This window comes from Heterocephalus glaber, unplaced genomic scaffold (assembly GCF_053883595.1).
Source record: "Heterocephalus glaber isolate CG9 unplaced genomic scaffold, H.glaber_assembly_v1.0 deba00001452, whole genome shotgun sequence".
Taxonomy (NCBI): Eukaryota; Metazoa; Chordata; class Mammalia; order Rodentia; family Bathyergidae; genus Heterocephalus; species Heterocephalus glaber.
Genome location: NW_028258302.1, coordinates 12033990 through 12061422, shown reverse-complemented (window position 1 = coordinate 12061422; position 27433 = coordinate 12033990). Strand labels below are relative to the sequence as shown.

The 27433-nt window shown below is 38.8% G+C and overlaps 1 protein-coding gene and 1 non-coding gene across 20 annotated transcripts in view; both read right to left on the bottom strand.

The window, feature by feature from the left end:
- Positions 1-27433, bottom strand: part of Pum1 (pumilio RNA binding family member 1) — a 121895-nt gene that overhangs the window by 28412 nt on the left and 66050 nt on the right. For 6 of the 19 annotated variants that reach the window (XM_021262819.2, XM_013074318.3, XM_021262821.2 and 3 more), the window contains 8 exons: positions 26568-26838; positions 16033-16126; positions 13338-13442; positions 8927-9078; positions 5897-6035; positions 3910-4053; positions 2609-2905; positions 1267-1503 (listed from right to left, as the gene is read on the bottom strand). In XM_021262819.2, coding sequence (XP_021118478.1) covers positions 1267-1503; positions 2609-2905; positions 3910-4053; positions 5897-6035; positions 8927-9078; positions 13338-13442; positions 16033-16126; positions 26568-26838 — 1439 coding nt within the window. The remainder of the gene's footprint in view (positions 1-1266; positions 1504-2608; positions 2906-3909; positions 4054-5896; positions 6036-8926; positions 9079-13337; positions 13443-16032; positions 16127-26567; positions 26839-27433) is intronic. The other 13 variants (XM_004850797.4, XM_004850798.4, XM_087214916.1 and 10 more) reach the window with 5 other exon arrangements.
- On the bottom strand, positions 5712-5781 carry LOC147827218 (small nucleolar RNA SNORD103/SNORD85). Its single transcript, XR_015452857.1, has one exon. It is a non-coding gene; the product is annotated as a small nucleolar RNA SNORD103/SNORD85 (small nucleolar RNA).

The window sequence follows — 27433 nt, the reverse complement described above, 5'->3', positions numbered from 1 at the left end:
TTGCACTCATCTCTGGTCTCTATAGCCAGGCATTCTAGCTCTAGGAAATAGTTTTGCAACATATCTCATCCCCTTATGCATCCTTTGTCAACCTACCAATCAGGAAATATCTCTGCAACTTTTCAAAATTTCAGAAAATACACATGTGCAAATATATTTTCTTTCAAACTCAAAAGGCAGCAACTCTTAGCTCGCTCTAGAATAACTTCATTACCCTACACACTTCAGAATCTTCACTTTTACAAACCATTTCCAGTCTTTGTCTTTCCGAATCAAAGTATCTTATTGATTTCTAGTTGATTCTCATTGCTGAATCCAAAATGCCACATTTAAACTTGCTGGTTAAAAACAGAATTTTCTAGGCAAAGCAACCATCCATGCTGATTTGCTATGGCAGTCCCGATCTAGGTCTACCAACACAAAATGATTAAAAGCACTCTCTTCACTTGCACAACATGTGGTCACACCACTTCTAAGCCTCAACATTCCCCACTGAAAGTACTTTGAAATCCATTTGATAGATGCCTAGAATGCAGTAGTGTGCACCATGTGTCCGTGATAAATCATCTCCTACTTTCTGAAAGCTTTAGAGATTTGCCACCCAAATTGCTAATATAATTTTCATTCTTATAGTCTGCTGCTTGTAATCCTCTTTTCTCCTCATTTCCTAGAATCTAGATTAGTAACAATTTTTAAATCCCATACATAAAACAACCTAAACATACAATAAGGAAATATATCTACTCATTAGCACACTGTGCCATTTAAAAGCATTATTTATAAATATTTAAGAATCTGGCAAAAAATTTTAAATAAAATGAGTTACATGAAAAAATAATATATTAACCATTATATAATATATGGGAAGGAATCAGCAAGAAATAAAGCAAAATATTACTTGTGGTGGTATTTCAGGTGTAGATAACTAAATGAATAATTTTTTTCTGTCTGTGTTCTCTAGCTCCACTACAATGAACCTGTACTGTGTTTATGATGAAAGACTACCACAGGCAGCCAAAGAACAAAATGTTCATACTAAAGCTGAAGTGAATATATAGGGGGAGTACCCAAATGCTAATCAATCACAACCTGCTTTACTAGCTATAGGTACAGCCTGAACAACATGAAGTATTTACAGAAGGCACAGAACACCCAGGACACTTCTAGGAAAAAGGGATTGTCCTTTGCTTATGCAAAGTACTTGTAATGTCATCAGTGGCAAGAGAGTTCTAGAGTGCAAGGTGGTGTTAGAGTAATGGTTCTTACCCAGGCTTAAGCTTGAAGAGGATCCATGTGAAGAGAGGGAAGGAGGTGGTGTCTGTGAATGTCCTGGCCCCTGACTAGGGAGAGGCATGCCCACGGGTCCAGGAGAGGAGGAAAAGCTAAGGCCGTTATAAAAACTCTGTCCAATGGGGGTCAAGCTGCTCGATGTCCTCTTATAAAGGTCACTGCTGCCAGTCAGGGAGTCACGGCGGGAGCCACTGCCAGTGTTGGAGTTTGCAACTAAAATGGAATTAAAACAATGCAGATAAGAACAGGCCTGTTCTTCGAAGAACAAGCCCAGTGACCTGACCCTACTACTTTGATCCAGACTCCTTACCACCGCAAATTTGTCAGCAGAGACAGCCTAACTGTTAATGTAGCAGTTCTACGGGATAGATAAAGTAATAAAGAGGACATGGCTCAGATTAACATGAAACTTTTTTGTTCAAACCATCACACATATATGGCAAATTTATCTTCCTTTGGTGTTGTATATTATGGGACGGGGTGGGTTTTAAAAGCTCTGACGGCCACATGAACTATGGGAAAAGGTGAAAGAAAATGGACAAGAATGCCTTTCATCAATCCAAAGGTACTAACAGAAAAATGGAATACAGAAAAAAAGATCTGTAAATGGGGTACTGCCCCACTACACAAGACTTACATCTGAAAGCCTGTTTCGCAGAGGGCTCAATCTAGTTACTACTAGCCTCAGATTCCAAATAGGATATTTGCTCTCAAACATGCCCTTCTGTTTTGAGATCACATTGTTTTATAGCCACTGCAATTTCTCACTGTTCAATGACCACAATTCCTGCTGTTTTCTCCCATCAAAACATTAAAAATATCATGGTCTAATTGATATCCTTCCTCCCAATTTTTCACACTGTCTACCTTAATGTTGTTCAAAAGACTGGAGAAAATTCCTAACTCTTTATGGTCTGTAAACTAGCATGGGGCACAGTCTCAAATATGGAGCATTCAGCCCTGTGATCTTCAGTAGGTCCTCCTAAGTTTTTAACATCCACATTTCTATAGTTACCTCCACATTTTTCCCAATGCCTGTAAAAATCTGCCCTGGTTTTCAAGCCTCTGAAACAAACTGACTATGTGAATATAAATTAAGTAGCAACATGAGCATCGACCTGACATAGGCCCCAACTGTGTAACTTGATTTCAATATTCCATTATCTCAAAGATTATGTGGGCTGGCTGGATCCCCACTGGGTTCAGTCCAGACCTGCCTGTGGTATCTGTCCAGGGTTCCACGCATTGTCAGGATTCCAGAAAGATTGTAAAAAATAATTAAAAATCAGTTTTAATAGCGCATCAGTCTGATTTCTACCTGCTGTTCCAAACCCTCCAAGGGCTGATCCCAGGGTGGCACCAAGAGAACTGCTGCTTCCAAATCCCAAGGATGTGTTGGGAGGCTGGGCAGAGCCTTGGGAGAAGAGGGAGCTGCTCTGTGAGTTGCTGCTCAGAGAGTTGTTGCCATAGAAAGAGCTGGATGCCAGGTTGTTATTAGGCTGCTGCTGGGGTTGGGGCTGAGGCTGCTGGGTTCCCAAAGGGCGAAACGGTCCATTTGTTGTACCAGCAAGACCACCGGCTGCTCCATTTGCTGAAGCTGCAGCTGCTGCAACAGCTATGAAAAAGAAAGCAAACAGATGGGCTATAAAGGGGATTTGGTCACATTTCTAAACCACATTTTTATCTATTTTTTAAAAACCTTTTAATGCTGCCTATCTTTTCAAGACAAAAACAGATCCTGTAAAGAACTATAAAAATCTTTGATCTCAAAGCTTCTACTATTTCTACTTTGGACTTGCAGTCAAAATATCATGGGAGCAGGCTCAACTATGTTGACAGCTAATTTAAAGTTTCTGTAGTTTAAAAGGGGTACAAACATCAAATGTATCCATTAAATAGTACTACTTCTTAAAATCTCAAATTCCACACATATCCATGGTGAGCTTTTCTTAAAACAATATACTAAAGTTTCTCAAATCCCTATTTTAGTAGGCTGCTCTCTTCTAGATATTTCCTTTCTTGTTACTAACTTAAAAAAAAAAAAAAGCATGTAATTCTTACCACTTCCCTGCCAGGTGTGGTGGGCATACCTGTAATCCTAGCACTTGGGAGAGGCTGAGGCAGGAGGATTGCCACAAGTTCAAGGATAGCCTGGACTACACAGAGAGACCCTGTCTCGAAAAAAAGAAGTACCACTTCCCCAACCAACTATATTACTCTGCTACTTCTCACTACTTTTTCTCACTTCCTCCATCCCTGCCCTAAGCCAAAAAATATATAACCCCCCCCCAAAAAATTATCTGAAAAACAATGGCTTGGGTTTCTGTGACTTTTGCCTTGCAATTCTTTCAACAGTGTCATTTTTTATGTGAGTAACCCAACTTCTTATGCTCTCTCTCAATGGAGCGAGTTTTTGCTTCTAACTTGATGATACATTCCCCTCAAGAAAATCAGAATCCACTGAGGTCAACTGTAGCTTATTTCTCTATTTGAAATATGACAGGGTAGATATGCCACACTGAGGGTATCAAATAAAGCATATTTCCCTCTTTTTTAAGAATGTCACAATTAGTTACATCCCTCTAGATCTCTGACAGGAGTCAGTAAGATGCACCTCACCTGCTTGCGCGGCTGAGGAACTAATGATGACTGGGGCCGGAGCTACTAGCCGAACAGGAGCTCCAAGTCCATTTCTGGCTCCAGCATTCACCACAAGGGCACCAGTTTGGTCATAGTAAGCAGCAGGTGCCAAGACAGGGTAGCCTAGGAATATCAAGCCAACATATAAAAACATATAACATCGTCCTCCCTTAAAATGCAGCTTCACTTGCCACATTTCCAGTAAACGACCATGCAAGAATACTAAACAGAAAATCCAGAAACAAACAATTCATGTTTTAAATTCCATTCTGAATAGCATGGGAAAGTTCACACTATTCGGCTCCATCTGCTGTGGATATAAATAGTCCTTTTGTCTGGCATATCTATGCTATAAATGCTACCCACCTGTTAGTCACTTGGTAGCCATCTTGGTTATCAGACTGTCTCAGTTATTAGAACAACTTTGGAACTGCAGTGCTTCCATTCAAGTAACCCTTATTTACTTAATAAGGGTCCCAAAGTACAACAGTAGTGACGCTAGCGATTTGGGTAGGCCACAAAAGCAATTAAGTGCCAAGTGAAAAGGTAAAATTTCTTGACTTAAAAAAAGAAAACTCATATGCTAAAGTTACTAAAATCTACAGTAAGGCATTGTTGTTAATCTCTTACTGTGCCTAATTTACAAATTAAGCGTTCTCTCAGGGAAAAAACTTAGTATGTATATACAGTGTTCACTACTATCCACAGTTTCAGGTATCTGGGGTCTTAGAACTCCAATAGATGGGAGAAGAGGCATCTACTGTACTAAACAAATGTGTCCCTGTGCACCAACATATTGCAGATAGTCACAAACTCAGCTGTGGGACAAGGGGGGACCTAGAATTATATCCTGGCTCCACCAAGTAACTAGTTAGTTGAATGCTCCTGAGTATCTGAGCACCCATTTCTGAATCTATAAGAGGATAAAAATACTACCACTTGCCTCAAAAAACCCTTGAGAAAACTAAATAAAATATGAATGTAAAGCATTTAGCATGGTGTCTGGTACATATTAAGTGTGCAATAAAGAAATGTTATGTGTCCTCTGCCAATTGTTAGGAAAGCAACTGTGGTGTGATAGAGAATACCTGTGTTCTTCCCTATTGCTATCATCAGCAATCAAATATGGACAATATGTTGTTTTCCTGGCTACACAAACAACAGAAGCTACAATGGCTACAATAATCATAATATTTTCATAACACATAATAATCTAAACACTAATATCCTGCAAGTTAGCAGGAAAATAACTAAACAGGCTTCCCTATTAGGTAAAATGCAATCTCTAAATCCTAATTCAAGCCATATGAATAACTAGAAATGATTTCCTAATAAAAAATACTCAATTACTAGCAAAACAAATGAAGTAAGTTAACACTGTTACTGAAGTCATGAACAGATCAGTTCATTTTGCTATGCTCTACAGTCAGTAAAGATCTACTAAATCTAATCCCATGCAAAGTACAGGACAGTGAGCCAAAACCAAAATTACACTCATGATACATGTTCATTTATAACTCAGAGTTAGATAGCTAAAGAGGCCCTCTGCTATTTGGGAGAAATACTAGATGTACAAGCGATGCCCCTACAAAGAACACCAGGAATTTCTTCCTGACTATATGGTTCAAATATATAGGCATAAAGACTAAAGCCTTTGGAGTGACGCCAAAATAGGCTGGCTATTCTACCTATTCTTAATCCTGAAGGAGAACAGAGGTCACCACCAAAGAAAATCACATATTCTAAGCTGAGTGGATATTCTCCAACACGTAAGATTTAAGACTGGCTCAGAACAATGCTATCAATGAACTATGATCTAAGTGAGGACAAGTGTGTATCTTCCTTGCCAGTCCCCAAATCACAATGAGCTTAGGCAAGCTGAAAGCACTGCCAATTCACCTCAGCATTGCCTGAAACAAGCTGACTCTATCTCCCTCCCTCCCAAAGCATTAGTATGCAGCCTTACCTGGCATGCCTGCAGCCAGACCTTGTCCAAAAGCAAGAGCAGAATTCACTGCTGCAGCTGCCACTAGTGGATCTGTTTGCTGTCCCTGCTGATTCTGATTTGGGGTCAAAGGACGCTGACTGGCTCCTCCACGGAGAACCTGGGAATGTGAGACAGAAATAAGTCCAACTACTTTATTCTCATTAGAAGTCTCTAAGCGGGGTGTGGTGGTGCACACCTGTAATCTCACAACTGAGGAGGCTGAGGCTGAAGGATTGCTGCAAGTTCAAGGCCAGACTAGGCTACACAGTGACTTCAAGGCTAGACTGAACTACACAGTTAGACTGTCTCAAACCCACCCTTCAAAAAAAAAAAAAAAAAAGGTATGTAAGACCTAAGATCCACCATCTACTAAAGATGACTTTCTAAACATTTTCTCTATAATGCTTTCATGTGGTATGGCTGTTAGGATAACAATCCAATTAATATTATTATTGTAAATGAAATTTAATTCTAACAATCTTGAATATATCTTTCTTTTTTTTTTAAATATATCTAAGTAGTAAAAAACATACAAAAGAGATGATTCCTTCAATAATTAAGTATCAATTCCTACCCAGTGGCGATACTAGAGGCAGAGCAATAAACAAGAGAGGCCAACTCCTTCTGTGCAGAGCTTTTATTCCAGTGAATAAGAAAAATAATAAACAGTAGCTATATAATGTCAATGTTCTGATTAAAAAAAAATGGTGATGAAGGATAGAAAGGAGAAAGGTGTGGGGGAGAGTAGTTTAGATAGGATGAACAAGGGTAGTTCATCCACATATTTAAGTTAAAATGTGTCAAAAACACACACACATGAAACTATATTCTCTTTTACATGGAATAAGACCATTTTCTCTACCCTTTACCATTATTCCCATTCAATCAAAACCAAGTAAGCTCACCAGATTTTATTTAGTTTCCAGTTCTTTTTTCATAAATCTCACAAATACCTTCATCTAAATGGAGATGAGCATTAGTCAAGTTCAGCGCAGAACATCAATTCTGCCACTGATGTTTCGCTTTGTTAATGAAACATAGGTCCAAAATGCTAGATATCATTCTTACTCTAAAGGATCTGAAGACTCCATTTCATAAGATCAATACACTCCAGCAAGTAAAAACTTCAAATCCACAGATCGATGCTAACAATGTGTTCTGCAATGTTTCCAAACACAAAGTTCTTATCAGATAATTTTCACTATCACCTTACTATTTATTAAAGTTAGATATGTAGACAAGAACTTGGGCAGAAATTATTGTTGGAACTATTGGTAAAAAAATGTAAAAGTGAAAACAACACTAATAATCAACTATTTATTAAATGAACATAAGATGATCATTGGTAACTCTCCAGCAGAAAAAGATGGGTGGACAATTTACTCAGTATCTTTTCTCTAATCTGTAAATATTGAAAGTTTAACAGCTGATCTTGCATATTTGCTGGGAATAGTAAAAACAGCTATAAAAACAATGCCTGGTATCCAATGGATAATCCATAAAGACTAACTAATTAGTAGTATCGAAATACTATGAAACTTATTTTTGTAAGGCTCTGGATTCAATCTCCAGCACTGCAAAAGCAATTTTTGTTTCTGACTTAGATAAAGACTCTAGACAGCTTTACAAGGGAAGAATACCTACCTTAAACTACATGGATAGAAAATCCAACCAGGCTGTATAGAAAAATTTCATTACTATGAACTTATTCCAAGGAAACAATTACAGACTTATGAAAAGAATGTTAATTGAATATTATTTATAACACCAAAGCTGGACACAATGGCACATGCCTATAATCTCACTATTTGGGAGGCTGAGGCAAGAGAATTGCCATGAGTTCGTGGCCAGCCTAAAAAGTGAGATCCTGTCTCAAAAAAAAAAAATTTATAACACCAAAATATTGCTAAGTTAAATATCAAATGTAACAAATCAAAGTATGGGATGCCCTGTAATGTATTTAAGTGAATGATATTAAAAAGAACACTAAATAATACAAGACAATATGAAAATAGGAAGCGAAACCAACTGGACAAAGTAATTCTAATTTTGTAGGAAATTAGCCAGGCATGATGACACATACTTGTAATCCTGGCACTCAGGAGACTGAGGAAAAGGACTGCTGCAAGTTTGAGGTCAGCCTTGGCTAGATAGTGAGTTCAAGCCTAAACTACATAGTGAAACCCTGTCTCTTTAAAAAAAATTTATAAAAGAAATTAAATGATAAAGATAGACTAACATATACAAAGCATACTAATATTGGGTTAATATAAAACTTAGGGTAATTTTTCCCCCTTCCCAGTTTACCACAAGTTGTAACAATAAATATTAGTCTAGTAATCAGGAAAAGGACCTAATCTATTAAAAGAAAAGGACAGGCTGGGGATTTAGCTCAGTGCACTGTGTCTGCCTCGCAAGCACAAGGTTCTAAGTTCGATTCCTGGTACAAAAAAAAAAAGAATACGACATACAATTTAGCAGTTAACTATTCTTTCCCAACCCAATTAAAAACCTCCTATAAGTTAACGCTGATATGACAGGTTTAAGATTTATATCCAATCCAATGGGTGTTGTAAATAATCATAAAACCAAAAGAAAGACTCTTTCCTTTGGTTTGGCAGGCTATTTACAAAGCCCTGAAGTGATCTGAAAATGTTGTTCGGCAGGAAACTACAGTATGTATGGCTGAATGAAAATTTAGATTTAAAGATCCACTTCTGTTATGTGCTAGCTTTGTAACACTAAATGGAAAATGCTCTAAACAATTTTCTCATTAAAAAATTGAATTAATATCATTATCTCACCTAGTTACACTGACCAAGGGGACTGATACTTACTTAAAAGGCATTCTGCAACAACAACCCAATCTAAGCCTGAACTCAGATACACACACACAATTCAGAGCTCATACATTCACAATGTTTGTCTGTTAAAACCAATAATATCATCTATGAATTAAATACAGTAACTAAATCACACTTAGATAGAGCGAATGTTATTTACATTTACCTGCTGTTGTCCTTGCTGAGTCTGTGGGGTGGTCTGCTGATTAGCAGAATTAGTTGCTGCTGCTGCAGCAGCAGCTTGCTGCTGAAAGAGACTTGCAGGATAGACACCCCAGGGAGTAACTCCATAATACTGGTGAGGGACCACAGCTGGGCCTAAAAACAGCAAGAGAAAGAGAACGAAAGTTTAGACTAGTAAGACTCATCCCAGGGGATCCCAAAGACTACACCTAACAACAGATCTATTATAAAATACTAACTTAGAATATTGATTTGTGCTAGTCATTAATTCTGTTTTTTAAAAGTAGAAAGTATTATACAAGATCTTTACACTAAAGTCTTATCAATTCAGTATTATATTCCAGGCCTAGAGGAAGAGGCACTGGGGAACAAATTATTAAAGACATTGAAAAGAGAAAAACTGTTAGAAGAAGCTGAAAGGTGTTACTGTATTTACCAACAGATGGAGGAACTGGAAGAAGTCAAGATTTTCCCATGAGAATAATATAAGATAGCCATAGATGTAGTTTGTTGTTAGAAGGGAAATAAATGGAAGATCTGTGTGCTTAGAGTAATGGAAAAGAACAAAATTTCATTATATTCTGATTTCAATGATATGAGTGGCACCTGAAGGGACTGACAGGTACTAGGACCCTGGTGTGTCATTAACTTCAAAAACATGAAACTCACACAGGAAAAACAAAAACACACACAAAAAAACATGAAACTCTTATCCGCTCTAACAACAAAACCCAGACACTCAACTGAACCTTCACCTAACTCCAAAAAGGCTTGGTTTAACATTTCTATTTTCAAAAGTAACAAAAGGGACTCAAAACAATGACATTCCGACTTTGATATGTGAATTTTTAAATTTAAGTCAATGTTGAACACAAATACAAAAACAAAACATATCCCTAGACTTGTTACAGGCCAGGTGAATATCCTTTAAAAGACTAAACATCCCACTATAATCCAAATGATCCCTTCACCTTCTCTGGAATAAGCTATAGTTACAGACATAACAAAGCTGTGCAGATAACACTTCAGTGTGACAGAAGTCTAATCCTTAGAATTCTCTGGTGAAGCTGGTGACAAGAAACACCAAGGATGCACACTGCCAACCAAGAAAATGGCTCAAAAATAATACTGAAATAAATCTGCTGAAATATATCTCCAATTGGAATTTTAATAATTAAAGCAGTTAAATATTTTCAACTTGATTCATAAAGCCATGCCTTACACTGGAGTTCCAAAGAGCTGTTTCAAGCATTATAGCTATCTTGACACAGTGGCTAACTCTGAAAAACGTACATCATACATTAAGTCAAAATAAACTGGAACTGGGGCTGGGATTTAGCTCAGTGGTTCCACCGCCTGCCTCGCAAGCACAAGGTCCCGAGTTCAATCCCCAGTACCAAAAAAGTAAATAAAAAATAAACTGGAACATGTGTTCTGTTTCCCCATTTACGCTTCCAAAGCATAAACAGGTTAGATCGTATCACTCACTGTCCAGTTATCTACTCTGACATTTCGAAGTTGCTATTTTCTGTACCTGTAGGCTTAGCAAAGACCAAGAAATTCTGTTTACAAGTGAAAGTTCCCACCATTGTTAACACTACTGGGTGCAGAATGTAGGTGCTCTTTAGAAAAGCTGTGTTATGACATAAACTATTACAATAAGCAAACAGATTAAAGCATTTTTACTTGGCAAAACCTTAATAGTCTAAACACCATACCTCCAAGTTAAAGAAAGACAATGGTAGGTCCCCAAACTCATCTGACTAGTCAAACCCTAGTCAGTTGAAGCAAACAATGAGAGAAAAAGGCAAAGATTCTACCTGTGCCTTAGTTTCCTCACTTATGAAAGAGCTGTAAGAAAAAAATAAATAAATAAATAAACTTTAAAAAAGAGCTGTAAGAGGTTCTAGGAGTATGGCCATATCTACCCTAAAGGAATGGACTGCAACCTACAGTGACAGTCTCAAAAGCCAACAAAGAGAATCTCTACTGGGCAGGGTCTGCTAGTAATATAAATATTTCCATGGTCCTTTATAAATTTTCTCAACCGGCATTTCTACTACTGGATCCTGCTCATGCAACTTAATACTGAATTTAGGATGATATCCCAGGGTGATTAATTAATTGACTTTGGCTCATGAAAATGCTTGCTTCAATTTCTATGTGATTAACACAATAGTTAATCACAGGTTGTACAGTTAATGTGTCCTATCATGTGTGAAAGTCCTATTCAGTCTGGTTCAGTTCATGAATACAAAAAACAAGACCCTCACTACCTATCATCTTATTGACTCCAAGTATGTCATCCCTACAACTAGTTCTTTGTTTCAAGTAACATATATTAAATTAGCAGAAGAAAGGACAAGGAAAGGACAGGACAGGACAAAAAGGAAAAGGAAAAAGAAAAAGAGAAAAGGATAAGGGCAAAGAAAACAAAAAGAAGAGAAGACCATACAAGATAGCACAGCCATTCCATATAAGATAGTGAAGATGATGCGTGGGCTTTAGTTAAATCTGGTTATAATCCCAATTACACAATGTTTAAATTGTATAATCCCACAAAAGATAGCTCTGTAGGCCATAAACTCCTTATGTGAAGTATAACCATCTATCTGACAATGCCTGGCAGGTAGTTAAGTGTTCAGTAAATGTTAATAATGGATGACAGGGCTGGGGATTTAGCTCAGTGGTTCCACCACCTGCCTCGCAAGCGCAAGGTCCAGGGTTTGATCCCCAGTATCAAAAAAAAAAAAAAAAAGGATGACAAAGATCATTCTATTAGAAAAAATACTCTATTTTCAGCAAAAGTGGAGCAGGGACTACATAAGTTCACATTATAACCAGGGAAACAACTCTAAAGAAAAGCTAAGAAATAGCTGGGCATGGTAGCACAAGCCTATAAACCCAATACTCCAGGAAGCTGAGGCAAGAGGATTGAAAGTTCAAGCCCAGCCTGGGCAATTTTGTGAGACCCTGCCTCAAAATTTAAAGAGGAGCTGGGGATGTATCTCAGTGCAAAGGTCCTGGGTTCAATCTTCAGGACCACAAAAAAAGGTCTGGGGATTTAGCTCAGTGGTTCTGCTGCCTGCCTCACAAGCACAAGTTCCCAAGTTCGATCCCTGGTACCAAAAAAGTAAGAAATAGTATGCTGCATAGAGTGCATGACTTCATAATTGGTAACTATGTTATCTGATAAACAAAATCTCATATTGCAGTAATATTTAGTCATGATTAACATAACTTAAAGGGATGTGCCTAAAAGAATTTTTTTTTTCTCCCAGTACCAGGGATTGAACTCAGGACCTTGTGCTTGCCAGGCAGGCATGAGCTACATCCCCAGTCCCAAAACTATTTACTTTGGAAGACATTTTGTTTGCCCTAATCCTGAACCCAATCCACCATTTATGGCTCCACTGGGATGGCAGCAAATGTGACATACAGAGTCAAACAGGAAAGGTATTTACCTCTGACTTATGACTATACCAAAAGCAAATAAAAACAATGTAGTAGACAATGATAGAGAAATAACAGGGAGTGGTTACCAAGGAAAGGTGATTTTGCCACCCAAGGAGCTTCCCAGGAAAAACCTGGGAAAAAGAATTTACTACAGAAGACCATGGAGACCACAGTGTCCAAAGACAAAGGGCTAAACCAGCATAGCACCTGCAGCAAAAGGAAATCAGATCAGTGTTGCTACTGTAAAGTGTTAGCAAATGGTAGCAAATCGGGCAGGAAGAGAGTGACTCACAGGTTCAGATCCATGTACAAGTCATGGAGAAAGTCCCATACACAGTGGGTCCCAACCCTAGCTAACCCTCAGCATTACATGACAGCTCCTTAAAAATACTAATCCCAAGGAACCACCACCACCCAAGCAGTTTGTAATCATCCATCATGTTGAATTATGACTAGCATACCATATTAGGGTGGGAAATAGAAAAATCATTATAAGGTTTAGGCAGAAGGGTGAAGTGGCACAATTTTTGTTTTAAAACCATTTCTTGGAACAATATAGAAGGTAGAGGAAGGGAAAAAGGCAGAGAAATTAGGAATCTGTAAGAGACCAGTATCAGGACTTGAAGTGTGATAGATAGTAGTATTAAGAGACCTGGCTAAGGAGAGAAATTCCTAAAATATAAATAATCAATAGATGGCTCCATGGATCCAAAATATCTATGCAAGGGGTAGGGCATCAATTTGTTTTGGAATACACTGAAGTCAGAGGGGCCCATGTAATAGCTCAGTATAGATATTCAGCTGGCACGTGGGTAGCACTGAAAATCAGCAGACATTTCCATTAGAGACATGGATTTGGGGAAATATAAAGAACGTACACCTATCTCACATGACTTTCCAGCAGGTGAGAAAATCCCTCATGCAGCAGAATATCTCACCTAGTGTCGCTGCTGCAGCCAATCCAGCTGTGTAGGGGTCCGTCCCTGGGGGAGCAGCACTGATGATGTATGGATTGGGGACAAACGCAGCGGGAGCTAAACCTGCTGAAAACACACCTGTCAGTTAAAACAAACTTGACCACAACTGCAGCATTACCAAATATCTATATATTTGGCTAGCATTTCAGGCTGTAGGTGAGGGGAAAAGAAAAAAGAAAACAGAGAATAGGTTGGGAGTTTAAAAAAGAGAGAGATAGAAAGATTGTGATGAGATATAGCTAGTCTTCTTCATTAACTTTTGCTAAAGCTGGGAGTGGTGGCACATCTCAGCACTCGTGAGGCCAGCCTGGGCTGCACAGTGAGTTCAAGGTAAGAAAGGAAAGGAAAGGAAGGAAGGAAGGAAAGAAGGGAGGGAGGGAGGGAAGGAGGGAAAGAAAGAAGGAGGGAAAGAAAGAAGGAAAGAAGGAAAGAAGGAAAGAAAGAAAGAAGGAAGGAAGGAAAGGAAGGAAAGGAAGGAAAGAAAGGAAAGAAAGAAGGAAAGAAAGAAAGAACTTTTGCTAAAGAAATGCTTAAATTAAAAGCTTATGTAGTTTTAAACTAAGCTTGTTTGTTAAAAATTGTAATTAATTGGGGGGGGAGGGGGTTCCCCCAGTGCTGGATCAAATCCAGGCCCTTATGAACACAAGGCAATACTGCTCGTCTGAGTTATTTCTCAGTCCTTAAATTTGGTTTGGTTTTGTTTTTTTGGTACCGGAGACTGAACTCGGGCCCTTGCGCCTTCAAGGCAGGCAGCAGAACCACTGAGCTAAATTCCCCGGCCCTCTCAGTCCTTAAATTAATTTTAATTAAAACAGAGTAAAAGACTTGTAAAATGAAACAGAAGAAGAGATTTATTTCCAATTAAAAGAATTCTCCAAATGTTTATAAAGGCTACTACCTACAATTACATAGTATCAGGTCCAGACAAAGGCCGCTATAAAGTTAGGATTTAACTTAATCCAAGTTTTTTCTTCCACACCATACCACATCTAAAACCGGTGATCTCCTTTCCATTCAACTGTACCATCTGGCACATAAAAGAAAATCTGTGCCTCTATTTGTCTGCACTTCTGGCATTTCATTTTTGTTGTTTGTTTTTTGGAGACAGGGCCTCACTATGTAGTTTAGGGTAGCCTTGAACTAATTATGTAGCCCAGCCTGGCCTCTAACCCACACTAATCCTTCTGCCTCAGCCTCTCAAGTGCTAGGATTACAGGTGTGTGTCACCAAGCCCTGCTGGCATTTCATTTTGAAGAGACCTTAAAAAGGTCAATTAGGGGGCTGGGGATTGAGCTCAGCAGCACCACACCTGCCTTACATGGAGTTCAATCCCCAGTACCAAAAAATAATGACCAACAAAAGGTCAATTTGGGCCAGGAATTTAACTTAGCGGTTCCACCGTCTACCTCGAAAGTGGAAGGTCCAAAGTTCGATTCCAAGTACCAAAACGAAGAAAATTAGGTCAATTAGAGGCTTGGGATATAGCCCCAGTGGTGCCTCGCCCATATGGCAAAAGCAAAGTCCTAAGTTTGATCCCCAATACCCAGGAAAAAAAAAAGGTCAATTAGGGAGAAAGGCCTACCCAGGCATGTTCTGTGGCCTGTGCGCTATGGGGAACTTTCATTTTTATTTTAAATGTTATAAGTAATAAAAAATATTTTTTTTAAAAAAGAGGATGGCTGGGGATTTAGCTCAGTGGCACCGCTCCTGCCTTGCAAGTGCAAGGTCCTGAGTTCGATCCCTGGTACCAAAAAAACAAAAGAGAGAGAAAGAGGGGAGAGAGGAGAGGAAAGGAGAGAGAGAAAGAGAGGGAGAGAGGGAGGGAGGAAAGGAGGAAGGGAGGAAGGAAGGGAGGAAGGAAGGGAGGAAGGAAGGGAGGAAGGGAGGAAGGAAGGAAGGAAGGGAGGAAGGGAGGAAGGGAGGAAGGGAGGAAGGAAGGAAGGAAGGAAGGGAGGGAGGGGAAGGAAGGAAAGGAAAGGGAAGGAAAGGGAAGGAAGGAAAGGAAAGAAAGGAAGAAAAGGAGGCTGAGGCAGGAGAATTATGAGTTTAAGACCAGGCTTGGCTACACCGTGAGCTCAAAGCCAGCCTGCACTACATAGTGGGACCTTGTCTGGGAGGCAGGGGAGGGTTGGTTTACTAATATACCTTGGCAATATTATATACTTTATATGTGGCCCAAGAAACTCCTCTTCACTCATTGAGGCTCATAAATGCTACTTGAAAAAGGCACATGTATTTAACAACTAGCAATTACCTATATTAATACTTTTTAAAATGTTCAATACTTTGAAGATAGATTCATGGGTACTACTTGCTACTTAGCAAGGTGAGAAGTTGATACAATCAGTCCATACAATGCCCACTTAATCAGCAGTGTCCAAACCTTACCAAAAGAGCTAATGCTAATCACTAGCCATTTCTGAAATGAATAGTTTAAATTTTTAAACAGGTGAGATAAGGCAAGAGCTGGGTACTAAGGAAATCTAGTATGTCAAGAACAAAGAAAGTAGTTAGAAACAAATGGAAGAGGCCATTTACTCTGAGACATCTGTCTGGACTTTTATAATCAGTCTAAGCTACTGGGTTTCACAGCATCCATTTATCCTAAAAAGGTGGTCACCCCTTTAATAAGTGAGCTATCGGCTTAAGTACTTACCAATGTGAGGCTGATGAGCAGCTGCTAGTGCATACTGCTGCTGCTGAGCAGCTGTCAACTGCTGGACAGCAAGCGCATTAGGTCTTTGGAACAGCTGAGGTAAAAGAAAGACGTGTGGTTAGAGAAACTGTCCTATGAAACAATTTAAAAATCTCTCTAAAGGCGCTACACCTGCCTGGCAAGTGCAAGGTCCTGAGTTTGATCCCCAGTATGGGGGGGGGGGGGTCACAAAAAAACCCAACTCTCTAGAAACTTCAATAAATCCCTTTTTTTGTTTTTGTTTTGGTACTGGGGATCAAACTCGGGTCCTTGAGCTTGCGGGGGCAGGTGGCAGAACCACTGAACTAAATCCCTGGCCCTCTTCAATAAATCCTTAATGAGGCATGAGACTAACAAAAACACTCTATTCCATTTCCATGGTATTACTACTATGCTTCTCAGTTCTTCTGTTTTCCCTATCTCTTTCCTTCTGTTTGGTGTGCCCAGTTCCAGGAGCTGACTTCTTCAAAGATTAGATGAACCCTGAGCCACAAAAATATATACATTTGCAAAATTTTCAATGCTTATCAGCAAGTCTACAGGACCTACCTGATTCAAGGTATACTTAAAAGTTGCACAGCTGGGCGTGGTGGTAATCATGTAATCCTATAATTCCAGCACTCGAGAGGCTGAGGTAGGACAATCTCAAATTTAAGTCCTGCCTAAAGTTTGTGGGACCATCTCAAATAATAAAAAGGGCAGCTTATATAGCTCAGTGTGAAGACCATAGGTTCATTCCCTAGTATCACCCCCCCCCCCGCCAAAAAAAAACTACAAAAATAACTTACCACATTACTCCTAGTACTATCATCTCCCTTCAGGTTTTTTCAGACCCAGAAAATTTTCATTAACCCTCAGATATACTCATTTTAAAGAAGAACGTGAAAAGGGTTTACATTATCCTCTAGGCTGATTCTTTCTCAGAAAATGACACTGGAACTAGTGGCTTGCCCTAAAGAGCAAATTAGACAACTCCTCAACTTTCGGGGATCCCAAGAGTCTCCTAAGACATCTACTCTTTACAGGTAGGGAACAAAACTTGGATTATGAACTCATACCTAGCACAATTCTTAGTTTAAAAACTAAAGAAATTCGCAGGTTTTAACACTAAAAATAATCTATGACTCCATCTTGATAGTCATGCATTCACGCATTCATACAACAAGTATTTGTGAGGCAAATAGTTAACTACTAGGCACTGTGCAAGGAACTAGGGATACAACAGTGAATAAAACCGTACATAGCTCCAGCCTGTACAGAACTTACATTGTAGTATGAATAGTACTGGTAACCTGATTTTCATCACCCCAACAGGCCTCCTTCCAAGGAGTCATACTGAAGACTTTTATCAGCAATGAAAGTATTCCTAAAAGGACTGCTCTGAATAGGATATTCGGCCTACTTGCTCTTTCTAGAGGATTTCTCAACAGTTCAGCTGATATCACTGGGTGATACAACACAGATACCACAGATTTTGAATTAAAGTTATATTAAGAGACCTGATTGTCTCAGAAATTAAGAGATAATGTCATTCCATCAACTCAGTTTGTCATGATTGAACTTCATGTTATCCTTGGCAGTGGAGAGATTAAATAATGTAATGTGACTACCGCCTGAGACTTGGATACTTCTGTGCCTCAAATACATGAGTAAATTGATTTTAAATAAAAAGAAAGCAAGAGTTGAATATTTTGAGTGTACTGGCCAACATCACCTGTTAGCTCTCATTTGTACACACTGCCCTGTCGAAAAAACAGAATAAAATTAAGTGTCTGCTTTTATAGTACAAATGTCAATATTAACCACGTATAGTTATCAAAAATACTTGAGGTTGTTTACCCAAAATCAAAGTAAAGTAGAATTTCACTGTGATGCTATAAAAGGGAAAAGGACTTCTTTACAGGCATTCATTAAATATCAAGTCATGAAGAGACATGGAGGAATCAAATCTACTGACAAATATATTAAAACTTTTGTCCACTGCAGGAGACAGTCAAAATTTAGTCAATGATTTTGCAATTTCTGCAAGCTGGTTTCACATTTTTGTTTTACCTAAAGATCAGTGTCACAGTTTGATTTTTTTTTTTTTTACCAAGAGGAGGTAGTAAGAATGGCAGCCAAGAGGCAGAAAACAAGTAATATAGTATAAAATTATTTTAAAATTACTCCCAAGGTTGTAAAAACTCCTAGTTCCACTGAATATCTTATCATCTCTTCATTGGGGCTCTGGAATTTTCCTGGCCTAAAACCACTTGAAACATTCAACACCTCAAGACACTGCTCTTGCTTTTTTTCTGCACTCCTTTATCCCCATTGTAAACAAAACGACTCATTTCATTGAACTTTTTTGAATTATCACTAGGTAAATACTACGACGTGGAGCTCAGGAAAAACAGAGCTACATGCTGTTTTCAGAATGACTGCTGCCAGGAATGATGGCACATGCCTGTAATCCCAGCACTCGGAAGGCTGAGGGAGGAGGATTGCTTTGAGTTCAAGGCCAGACTGGGCTACATAGTGAGTTCAAGGCCAGCCTGAACTACCCAGCGAGACTCTGTCTCAAAAAGTCAAAAAACAAAACAAAACCAACCTAAAAACAAACACACAAGCAGAATATGACTGTGGAGTTCATCCTGACTTATACACCAAAACCACTAGTCCAATGGTATTCTGACTATTCTCGCTTCTCACTATTACACGTAATATATACTACTCATTCTATATATGTATTTGTTGTTCTCACCATCATGTTACCACATTTTGAAGTAGAAACTCTTAAATGAGAGCATTATAGTTGCACACAGCTCCACTATACCCTGTGCCTGAGAGCTGATTAACATATTAGTGATTACGATAAATGAAGGGGGAATTACTTTCTTGAGAGCACACTACTATAAAAAATTTAACAAAAGTAAATTGTGTATCCATAGCCAGCAAAATTTGATTACAGAATAGATTACATCAATTTTGGCACATTCTCTTTATGTAAGTGGCACAATATTAACTGGAAATACAGAGTATTCAAAACAAAATTAGATAATTGGCAAGTGACAGATTCCAAAGAATCCTGAAAAACACAGAAATGCCATCTGCTGGCAAGACACAGCTCTGTTAACATTTTCATAATTTTCACAAAGCAGGCCAATACTCTATAATTGAGGGACAAAATACTGTGAGAATTGAGGGGCATGCTTATTAAAGGTTGATATAGTGATCAATGTGCCAATACTGATTATAATTAATTTCGGTAAAATTCATAAGCTATTACAAAGTTCCACTGTAGGAGGAAAGGAGTTGACCACTTCAGGCACACTGGGGTTCCTAATAAATATTAAAGCACAAATTGGAAATGGGACAAGCTAGTTCAATTCCATTCTCTGTCACTTACTACATGACCTTACAAAAGATACCGACAGTGTTAATGTTCCACAGGGGAATCTGGGCAGCTGAAAACACCCAACACAGAACTGACTTGTAGGTGGCATCTTGGAAAATTTAGCTACTATTAGTATTATAAAAGAGTTGTTACTATTATCACTGTTTTCATTAATAACTGTTGGCACAAAATCAATGCCCTTGAATTTCCTGATATAAAGGAAAAAATGTCCAAATACAAGTGAGGAAATGTATTAAGACTAGACTATACTCGGGCCGGGTATTCAGCGCAGTGCTGCTGCGCCTGCCTCACAAGCGCAAGGTCCTGAGTTCAATCCTTGGTACTGGAAAAAAAAAAATCCAAACTTTAATAAACTTAATGAAAAAAAAAAGACTAAACTCATTCTCCAAAATAAAATGCAATGCCAGCCCTGACTTTTTACCAGTGTAACACAACATACATAGTGGATACAGATTAAGAGTGCAGACTCTCGGGCCAGACAGCTTTGGTTCATATCTCAGCTGCACTACTAACTTGGTCTATGACTTTAGGCAAGTGACTTTAGGAAACCTCTCTGTGTCTCACTTTCCTCTCCATAATAGGGAAACAAAGAAATATCCAGCTCATAGGGTTGTTGTGAGGATTAAAATTAACACACATGAAGTCCTTAACAGTCCTTTCAGTGTGATACTGTTCCTAGTGAATGAAAAGAGTGCCTCTTCTGGCTTCACCCAGAGCACAGCAGCCCAAGCACAAGGAAGCCTGCTTTGAGAATCAAAACCCCACTACACCACAAGCACTAACTGCTTGCTGTCAGTGGGCCAAAAAAGTAACACAGAAGGAAGAAAACTATTTTTTGTTATTCTAATTGAAAAGTACTTTTTACATCTGACTCCTTTCAGAAAAGGATATGAATAAAGTTGAATGTGAAGGTGGGACAATGTCACCTATCAAAGGCTCTGTGTTCCTAGTACGAGGTTCAAGGAAAACAGCCTGGAGCTAGAAATCAAAATAACAGATACAGGGCCAGGGATTTAGTTCAGTGCCTGGCAAAGCCCAAGGTCCCGAGTTCGATCCTCCATACCAAAAAAAAAAAAAAAAAAAAAAAAAATCACAATAATTTTTTGGTTAAACAGACACACACAAACCATACCACTAAACTTTTTTTTAAGTCATCACAGTTTTTTAGCAAATATATTTATTCTGGGCTGGAGATGTAGCTCTGCAGTAGCGTGCTCACCTAGCACAAACAAGGTTCTGGGTTCAACCCCCAGCATAGTCAATCAATCAATTCCAGCAAAGGTCTTAGATAAAAAAATCCACCTACCAAGTTAATATCTTTTGAGGAAAATATTATCATAAATAAAATTTGAGCAAAATCAAATAAAAAGCTTCGATTGACTGAATTTACTAGTCAATTCTTTGTTGGTGACCATACACATGAGACAGACAGAATAATCATCTGTAAATTACAAAGTTGATAATATTTAATATCTCCTTTAAAACTTATGCACATACTTGGCCTCATGAGAATGACATTTAATGATCAACACACCTTTAAAAGCAGTATGTCGAGGGCCAGGGATTTAGCTCAGTGGTGCCGCTGCCTGCCCCGCAAGCGCAAGGACCCAAGTTCGATCCCTGACACCAAAAAATTAACTAATTAATTAATTAATTAAAGTATGTCGGGGGCCAGGGATGTAGCTCAGTGGTGCTGCACCTGCCTGGCAAGCACAAGGTCCTGAGTTTGATCCCTGGTACTGGAAAAAATATTAAATAAAATTTAAAAAGCACCCCAGAAAATGCAGAATATCGGACATGGTGCCCCATACCCAGATAATAAACACAACTGCCAAACATTTTTCATACCCAATGAGCCCAGGAGGAGGGAAATGTCCACCCTTGGGGTTATTTTTGGGGAGGGAGGGCTGTGTATAGGCCATATTCTCTAGAATCTATTTTACTAACTGACCTGTTTGGGGACATGTTAGCCAGGTATTTCTATACATCAAAAAAATTAAAAATTAAAAAATAAAAATAAAAGCAGTATGTCACCTTTACACCTGTAAATCCAGGACCTGGGAGAATGAGGCAGAAGGATCACTGTACGTTCAAGGCCAGCCTAGGCTACACAGTGAATTCAAGGCCAGCCTGAACTACATAGTGAGGCCCTGTCTCAAAAACAAACAAAGAGGGGCTGGGGATGTAGCTCAGTTGGCACCACACCTGCCTTGCAAACACAAGGTCCTCAGTTCAATTCCCATACCAGAAAAACAAACAGACAACAACAACAACAAAAGGCAGTTAATTTTCTCTCTTGACTATGGCTGTGCAGAAATGAGTTCAGAACATTGCTTCTTTAGCCAGAGATAGAACACACCTATAATCCAAGCTACTTGGGTATCTGAGGCTGGAGGATTCCAACTTTGAAGTCAGCCTTGGCAACTTAGGGAGACCCTGTCAGGATGGTAAAGAATACTGCCTCTTTGTTTAAAACTCATATTCAATTTAAGTATTTAAGTACTATAGTATGCAACTTTGTGAAATATGCTATATTAGGCTATTTTTGTTTTGTTTTGTTTTTTGGTACCAGGGATCGAACTCAGGTCCTTGCACTTGAGCAGCAGGCAGCAAAACCACTAAGCTAAATCCCCAGCCCTAGGCTATTTTTGGATTAAATAAATTCTAAATAAAGCATATGAACAATATGGCTAATCACCAGGGGATTTAGCTCAGTGGTTCTGCAGCCTGCCTCGAAAGCCTAAGGACCCAAGTTCGATCACCAGTACCGGAGGGGGGAAAAAAAAAATTTTATACACACACACACACACACACATACACAAACACACACACGCACACACACGGGTAATCAATGCTAGTATATTCCTGGTTTGGATTTTGCTACAGGGTTACAATATAATGAAACCTAACAATATTTTTCTAAAATATATTTGAGGAGGGCCGGGGATTAAGCTCAGTGGTTCCGCCGCCTGCCCCGCAAGCGCAAGGAAGGACCCGAGTTCTATCCCCAGTACCAAAAAAAAAAAAAAAGAAAAGAAAAATATATTTGAGGAAATAAACATTTTGTAAAAAAATTTAAAAATACTTCTCAAGCACCAACACACAAACCATGAAAACAAGCTGGGTATGGTGGCACACACCTGTAATACCAGCACTTAGGAAGCTAAGACAGGAAGAATACCACAAGTTCAAAGCCAGTTTGGGCTACATAGTACAAGACTAGCCTGAACAAAGAAGGACGGGGGGGGGGAGCCCAACAGACAGACAGACAGGGACACATTATACATGAACTGTTTGTGGCTATTTTCCAGGATGAAGAATGCAAGTGGGGAAAGTGAGAAAAAGTGACAAGACTACGGAGACATCAATGAGCACTTCAAGTTGACAAAAATGACCTAAATTAGAGGCTGTTAATCCAACATGTCTCTACTCAAGTGGGCAATATTGCATCTTTATTTTCATGAACATCTATTTACTTAAAATATGGCATGTTCTTCAATTCCCCCCCAAAACCCACAGTAATATTAGCCATACACCTATGGCTTTACCACAGTTAAAAATCATAAATATTTTCATGTTACTTTATGATTGTTACAGACATCCCAGAGTTCTCATTGTGCTCATTATGATACCTCTATTCCGTGCATCTTATGATAAAGCAAATACATCATTAAGTTTATTGGTAAATACCTTGACAGCTTTTTTATATAATTGGTTTCCACTATAATCTTTCTTTATACTCTTTCCCCTATTTGCAAACTGCATGATATGCATCTCACTTTAAGCTGATATTAAATTTTATGAAACCAACTTATTATAACAAATCAAAGCCCTGGCTGAAAGAAAATAAAACAAGAGGGCACTCTATTGTCAAATTCCAAATCAGACCCGCACACAAAATCACAGTTAAACCTACACTACTGTTTGTAGCAAATAATTCAAAAACTAAAGAAGTTCACCTCTGTTGCTCACTTAAGCCAAAATCAAAGAGCAGAATATGGAAGGAAATATGTGCCACTCTACAACTCTGGTTATTAGTATAATTATTAATATATCATCTGAGATTCGCACCTGGCTCCAGGACTCCATTACCAAATGCACCTGTTCAATGTCCTCTACTGTAGTCAGCCTATGGCTACACCACCATATTCCCATCTCCATTTCTCTGCTCTGTTACCTGCAACAATATAGATTCCAACTGTCTCTTCAAACACTTGGTTCTCACCACCCTCCTGTGTGATAGCATTTGTGACCAGTTAAACACAGTTCCTCAAACAGCCCATAACTGTTACCCTCAAGTTCCCGAAAAACACAACAGTCAACAAATAACTGATTAACATGAGTAAGTGAATGTTTAAAACTGCTTCTAAACTAACACCCACCTGAAAAAAAAATAGAAGATAAAACATTCTTCCTTAAAAATATCGTTATTGGGTCAGGGATTTAGCTCAGTGGTTCTCCTGCCTGCCTCGCAAGCCCAAGGTCCCAAGTTCAATCCCCAGTACCAAAAAAAAAAAAAAAAGTCTTGTTATTGCCTATAAGGCAACCCAGCCAAGTCAGTAAGACATATACTATCTATTCAACCTTATTCCATACCTTTCTTCAACCTAAACTACCAGCCAGACTAACCACTGCTATGTTATCTACTGAACACATTCCTGCTAATTTCCATCTTCAAGCTTTAGTTTTACTATTTCCTCCATGAGCTTTTCATTCTCCTCCTGTATAAATAAGTCATTGAAGGTACAACTCAAAAACCACCTTTTCCATAATCTGTCCTTCCCTATAGACTAGTGTAGTCTTCCTTGCTCTCAAGGTTCCTAAGGCACAGACATAAAAGTTATTAAGTACTTCTTTCAACTATTTAAATTACTAAACTGAGAAGTCCGGGGGGGGGGGGGGTTGCAAAAAGGGAATCTTGCTCTATTCACAGAGATATGCTTGGATCAGATGAAACCAAAGATGATAACAAAAGGTTACTCTGTAGCTGACAGATCTGTTCTTTTTTTTTGATGAGAAGACTCATGGCTTTCAATCACATGGCAATAGATCCAATTTCTGATCCAAGAAATTATGCTCCTTGACATTATACAGTAAATCACATTTCTGGTGCAGAGTGTGATGGCACATGCTGCATGTAATCCCAACATTCAGGAGGCAGAGGCAGGAGGAACACCATGAGGTCAAGTACAACCTAAGCTACATAGTGAGTTCAAGGCCAGCCAGGACTACAAAGTGAAACCCTATCTCAAAAAAATATATATATTACTATACATTAATGTTACTTTCCTGAGTACCACACAGTAATTTTACAGTTGCGAATTTTAATTTTGAAAGTACAGTATACTAAAAACAAGAGATCAGGGGCTAATACAGGAGGATCACAATTTATAGTCCAGCCTGGGTAACTTAGAGACCTTCCTCAATCAATCAATCAATCAAATAACCTAACATAAAATAGGCTGGGGATGTAGCTCAGTGCAAAGCCCCTGGGTTTAAGTCCTAGTACAAGCAATCAATCAATGTATATAAATAAATAGTTATGTAAATAAGCACAAGATAAACACAAAGACATAATACATCAGATAGGAGGAAAGTTCCCTGAAAACTTGGTCTGCTAATACAATGTAGAGGAAAATCCTTGGCCTCAAGGAGCTTCCAGTCCAACAAGGGTTATTAGACAAATCAGACCACAAGGCAGAAGACGTGTTACTTACTCCTTTTCTTAAAGGACACGCACAAGACACAACAGAGTTCAAAACAAGCAGACAAGAATACTTTTTGGTGTGCAGATAAACAAAGGAAGGATTTTAAATTAGAAGTACAAAATGGAATAAAATGTGATCAAAAGAAAAATCCATAAGAAAGGTTGGAGGATTAAAATTTAGGAACACATACCAATTTCCCATTGAAAAAGGATCAATGATCATAATGAACTTGTGTACGAAACTGGATGTCAATGGGATTTATCTTGATGAACTTTTTAGAGTTAACTTTATTAGTTGTCTACCAGTCAAAATTCATTCAAGCCAGATGTGAGGAAGACATATAAATCCCAGCACTCTGGAAGGCTGAGGCAAGAGGATCACAAGTTTGAGCCCAGCCTAGGCAATTTAGCAAGACCCTGAATCAAAATGGAAAGAAAAGTAGGCTGGAGACGCAGTCAGTGCAAAAGCCCTGGATTTAATCCCAGTGTGTGTATGCGGGGGGGGGTTGCTAACTATCAATATTAGCTATTTATGACAGTAACTAAAGATGCAAAATGGTACAACTGATCCACAAAATCATAAGCTAATTTCTCACTATGAACAGTTTCTGAAGTTCAAAATAAGACAGTCACCTCTCATACCTAGAAGGCTGTAACATGTTCCAGAACAAACTCAAGAGTAACAGAAATTCTAACTTCATCAACTGCTTCTACCATAAGGAATATGTCGTATTTAACAAGATCATAAAGCTATTTGCCTTCCTTTTATAATTCATATGTTCCTTAAAAAAAAAAAAAAAAAAAACTAAAACTGATCAGAAAGTCTAGAATTAGTCCTCTATGACTATGTCGCACATACAAAATTTTCCAGAAATTTATGAATGAAAGAGCCAGGTAACTTCATTGTAGATCTTAAGAGTTACTTGTGTATGTTCTCCTAATCTTATTCTGTTTTGAAAGATACCAGACCTTTACCTGTTATTTACAGCAATTATGTTAATAACTTATCTACAGCAACCAACTTAAATAAAATATGACTAATATGATTTGGCACAATAACAAAACAAAGCAGTAGTATCACAATCACATAAATCTTTAGAGAAAGTAATATAGAGGTAATACCACCTCACTCACTCCCCAAGTGCTGGGAAGAAAAGAGGCAAGGGAAGCACACATACAGCAGGGTACTCTCTTGCCAATAACTTTAGCATGAGAAGCCAGAGGACAAAGACATGGGCTTTGTAAACCCACTTCACTGTTGGGGATTAGTAGGGGCTGTCATTAGCCAGCCTAAAATAATGCCACCCTCCCCCCACCCTCTCATCCTTAATTATTTGAATTATATGCTGGCTGGAGGGAAAGTAGGAAGAGTAACAGAGACACACACAATACCTGTTGTTGAGAATTGTAGTCAAAAAGTCCCACAGTTGCTGCTGCGGAGTCCACAGGTACCTGCGTGCCTGAATAATCAAACTGAAGAGGCTCCATGCCCACATGTTCCATGGGGTCCAAGGGGACACTCTGGGACTCCATGTTGGAGAAATCCTCCACAGGCTTGGCACCATTGGTGCTGGTCAGCTGGGCTAAGCCCTCAGAACCATTCTGGTTTGGACCCAGAAGATCCACTTCATTAGCAGAGTTCTGGCAATTACCAGGGGTACGGCTAAACAGAGAAAGTAAAGGGCATTAAACCTTATTTTGAGTGGGAAGGGACACTAAAGCAACCCCAAGTTTAAGGACAATGTCCTTGACACAGCTCATTATCAATAATACTTAAAAAGTTATTCCTACAAAATAACCAGAAATCCTTTCTGGTCCTTACAAGGTTATATCCTCTACTTTTTCTATTGCTGGCCTTCCCACCCAACACACCCACCCACTCATTAAATTTACATTAACTGCTATTAATTTATAATCCCTTCACCAAAAAAGTTCAGATTTGAGAACACTAGATAAACTGAAAAAAATCATTGCCTGTGGCATCCGTGAAAACAGACATGCCCTGGGTATGGTGGCTCCCACCTATAATCCCAGCACTCAGGAGGCTGGGGCATGAGGACTGCCACAAGTTCAAGGCCAGCCCAGGCTACACAGTGAGTTCAAGACCGGCCTGAACTACACAGGGAGTCCCTATCTCAAAAAAAACAAAAGAAGACATGCCTACCAAAACACAGGCAGTAAAATATGCCCCCAACAAGCAACATCTGGGGGAGGGGAAAGGAAGAGGATATAAAAAGTATTAAGATATGTCATATATG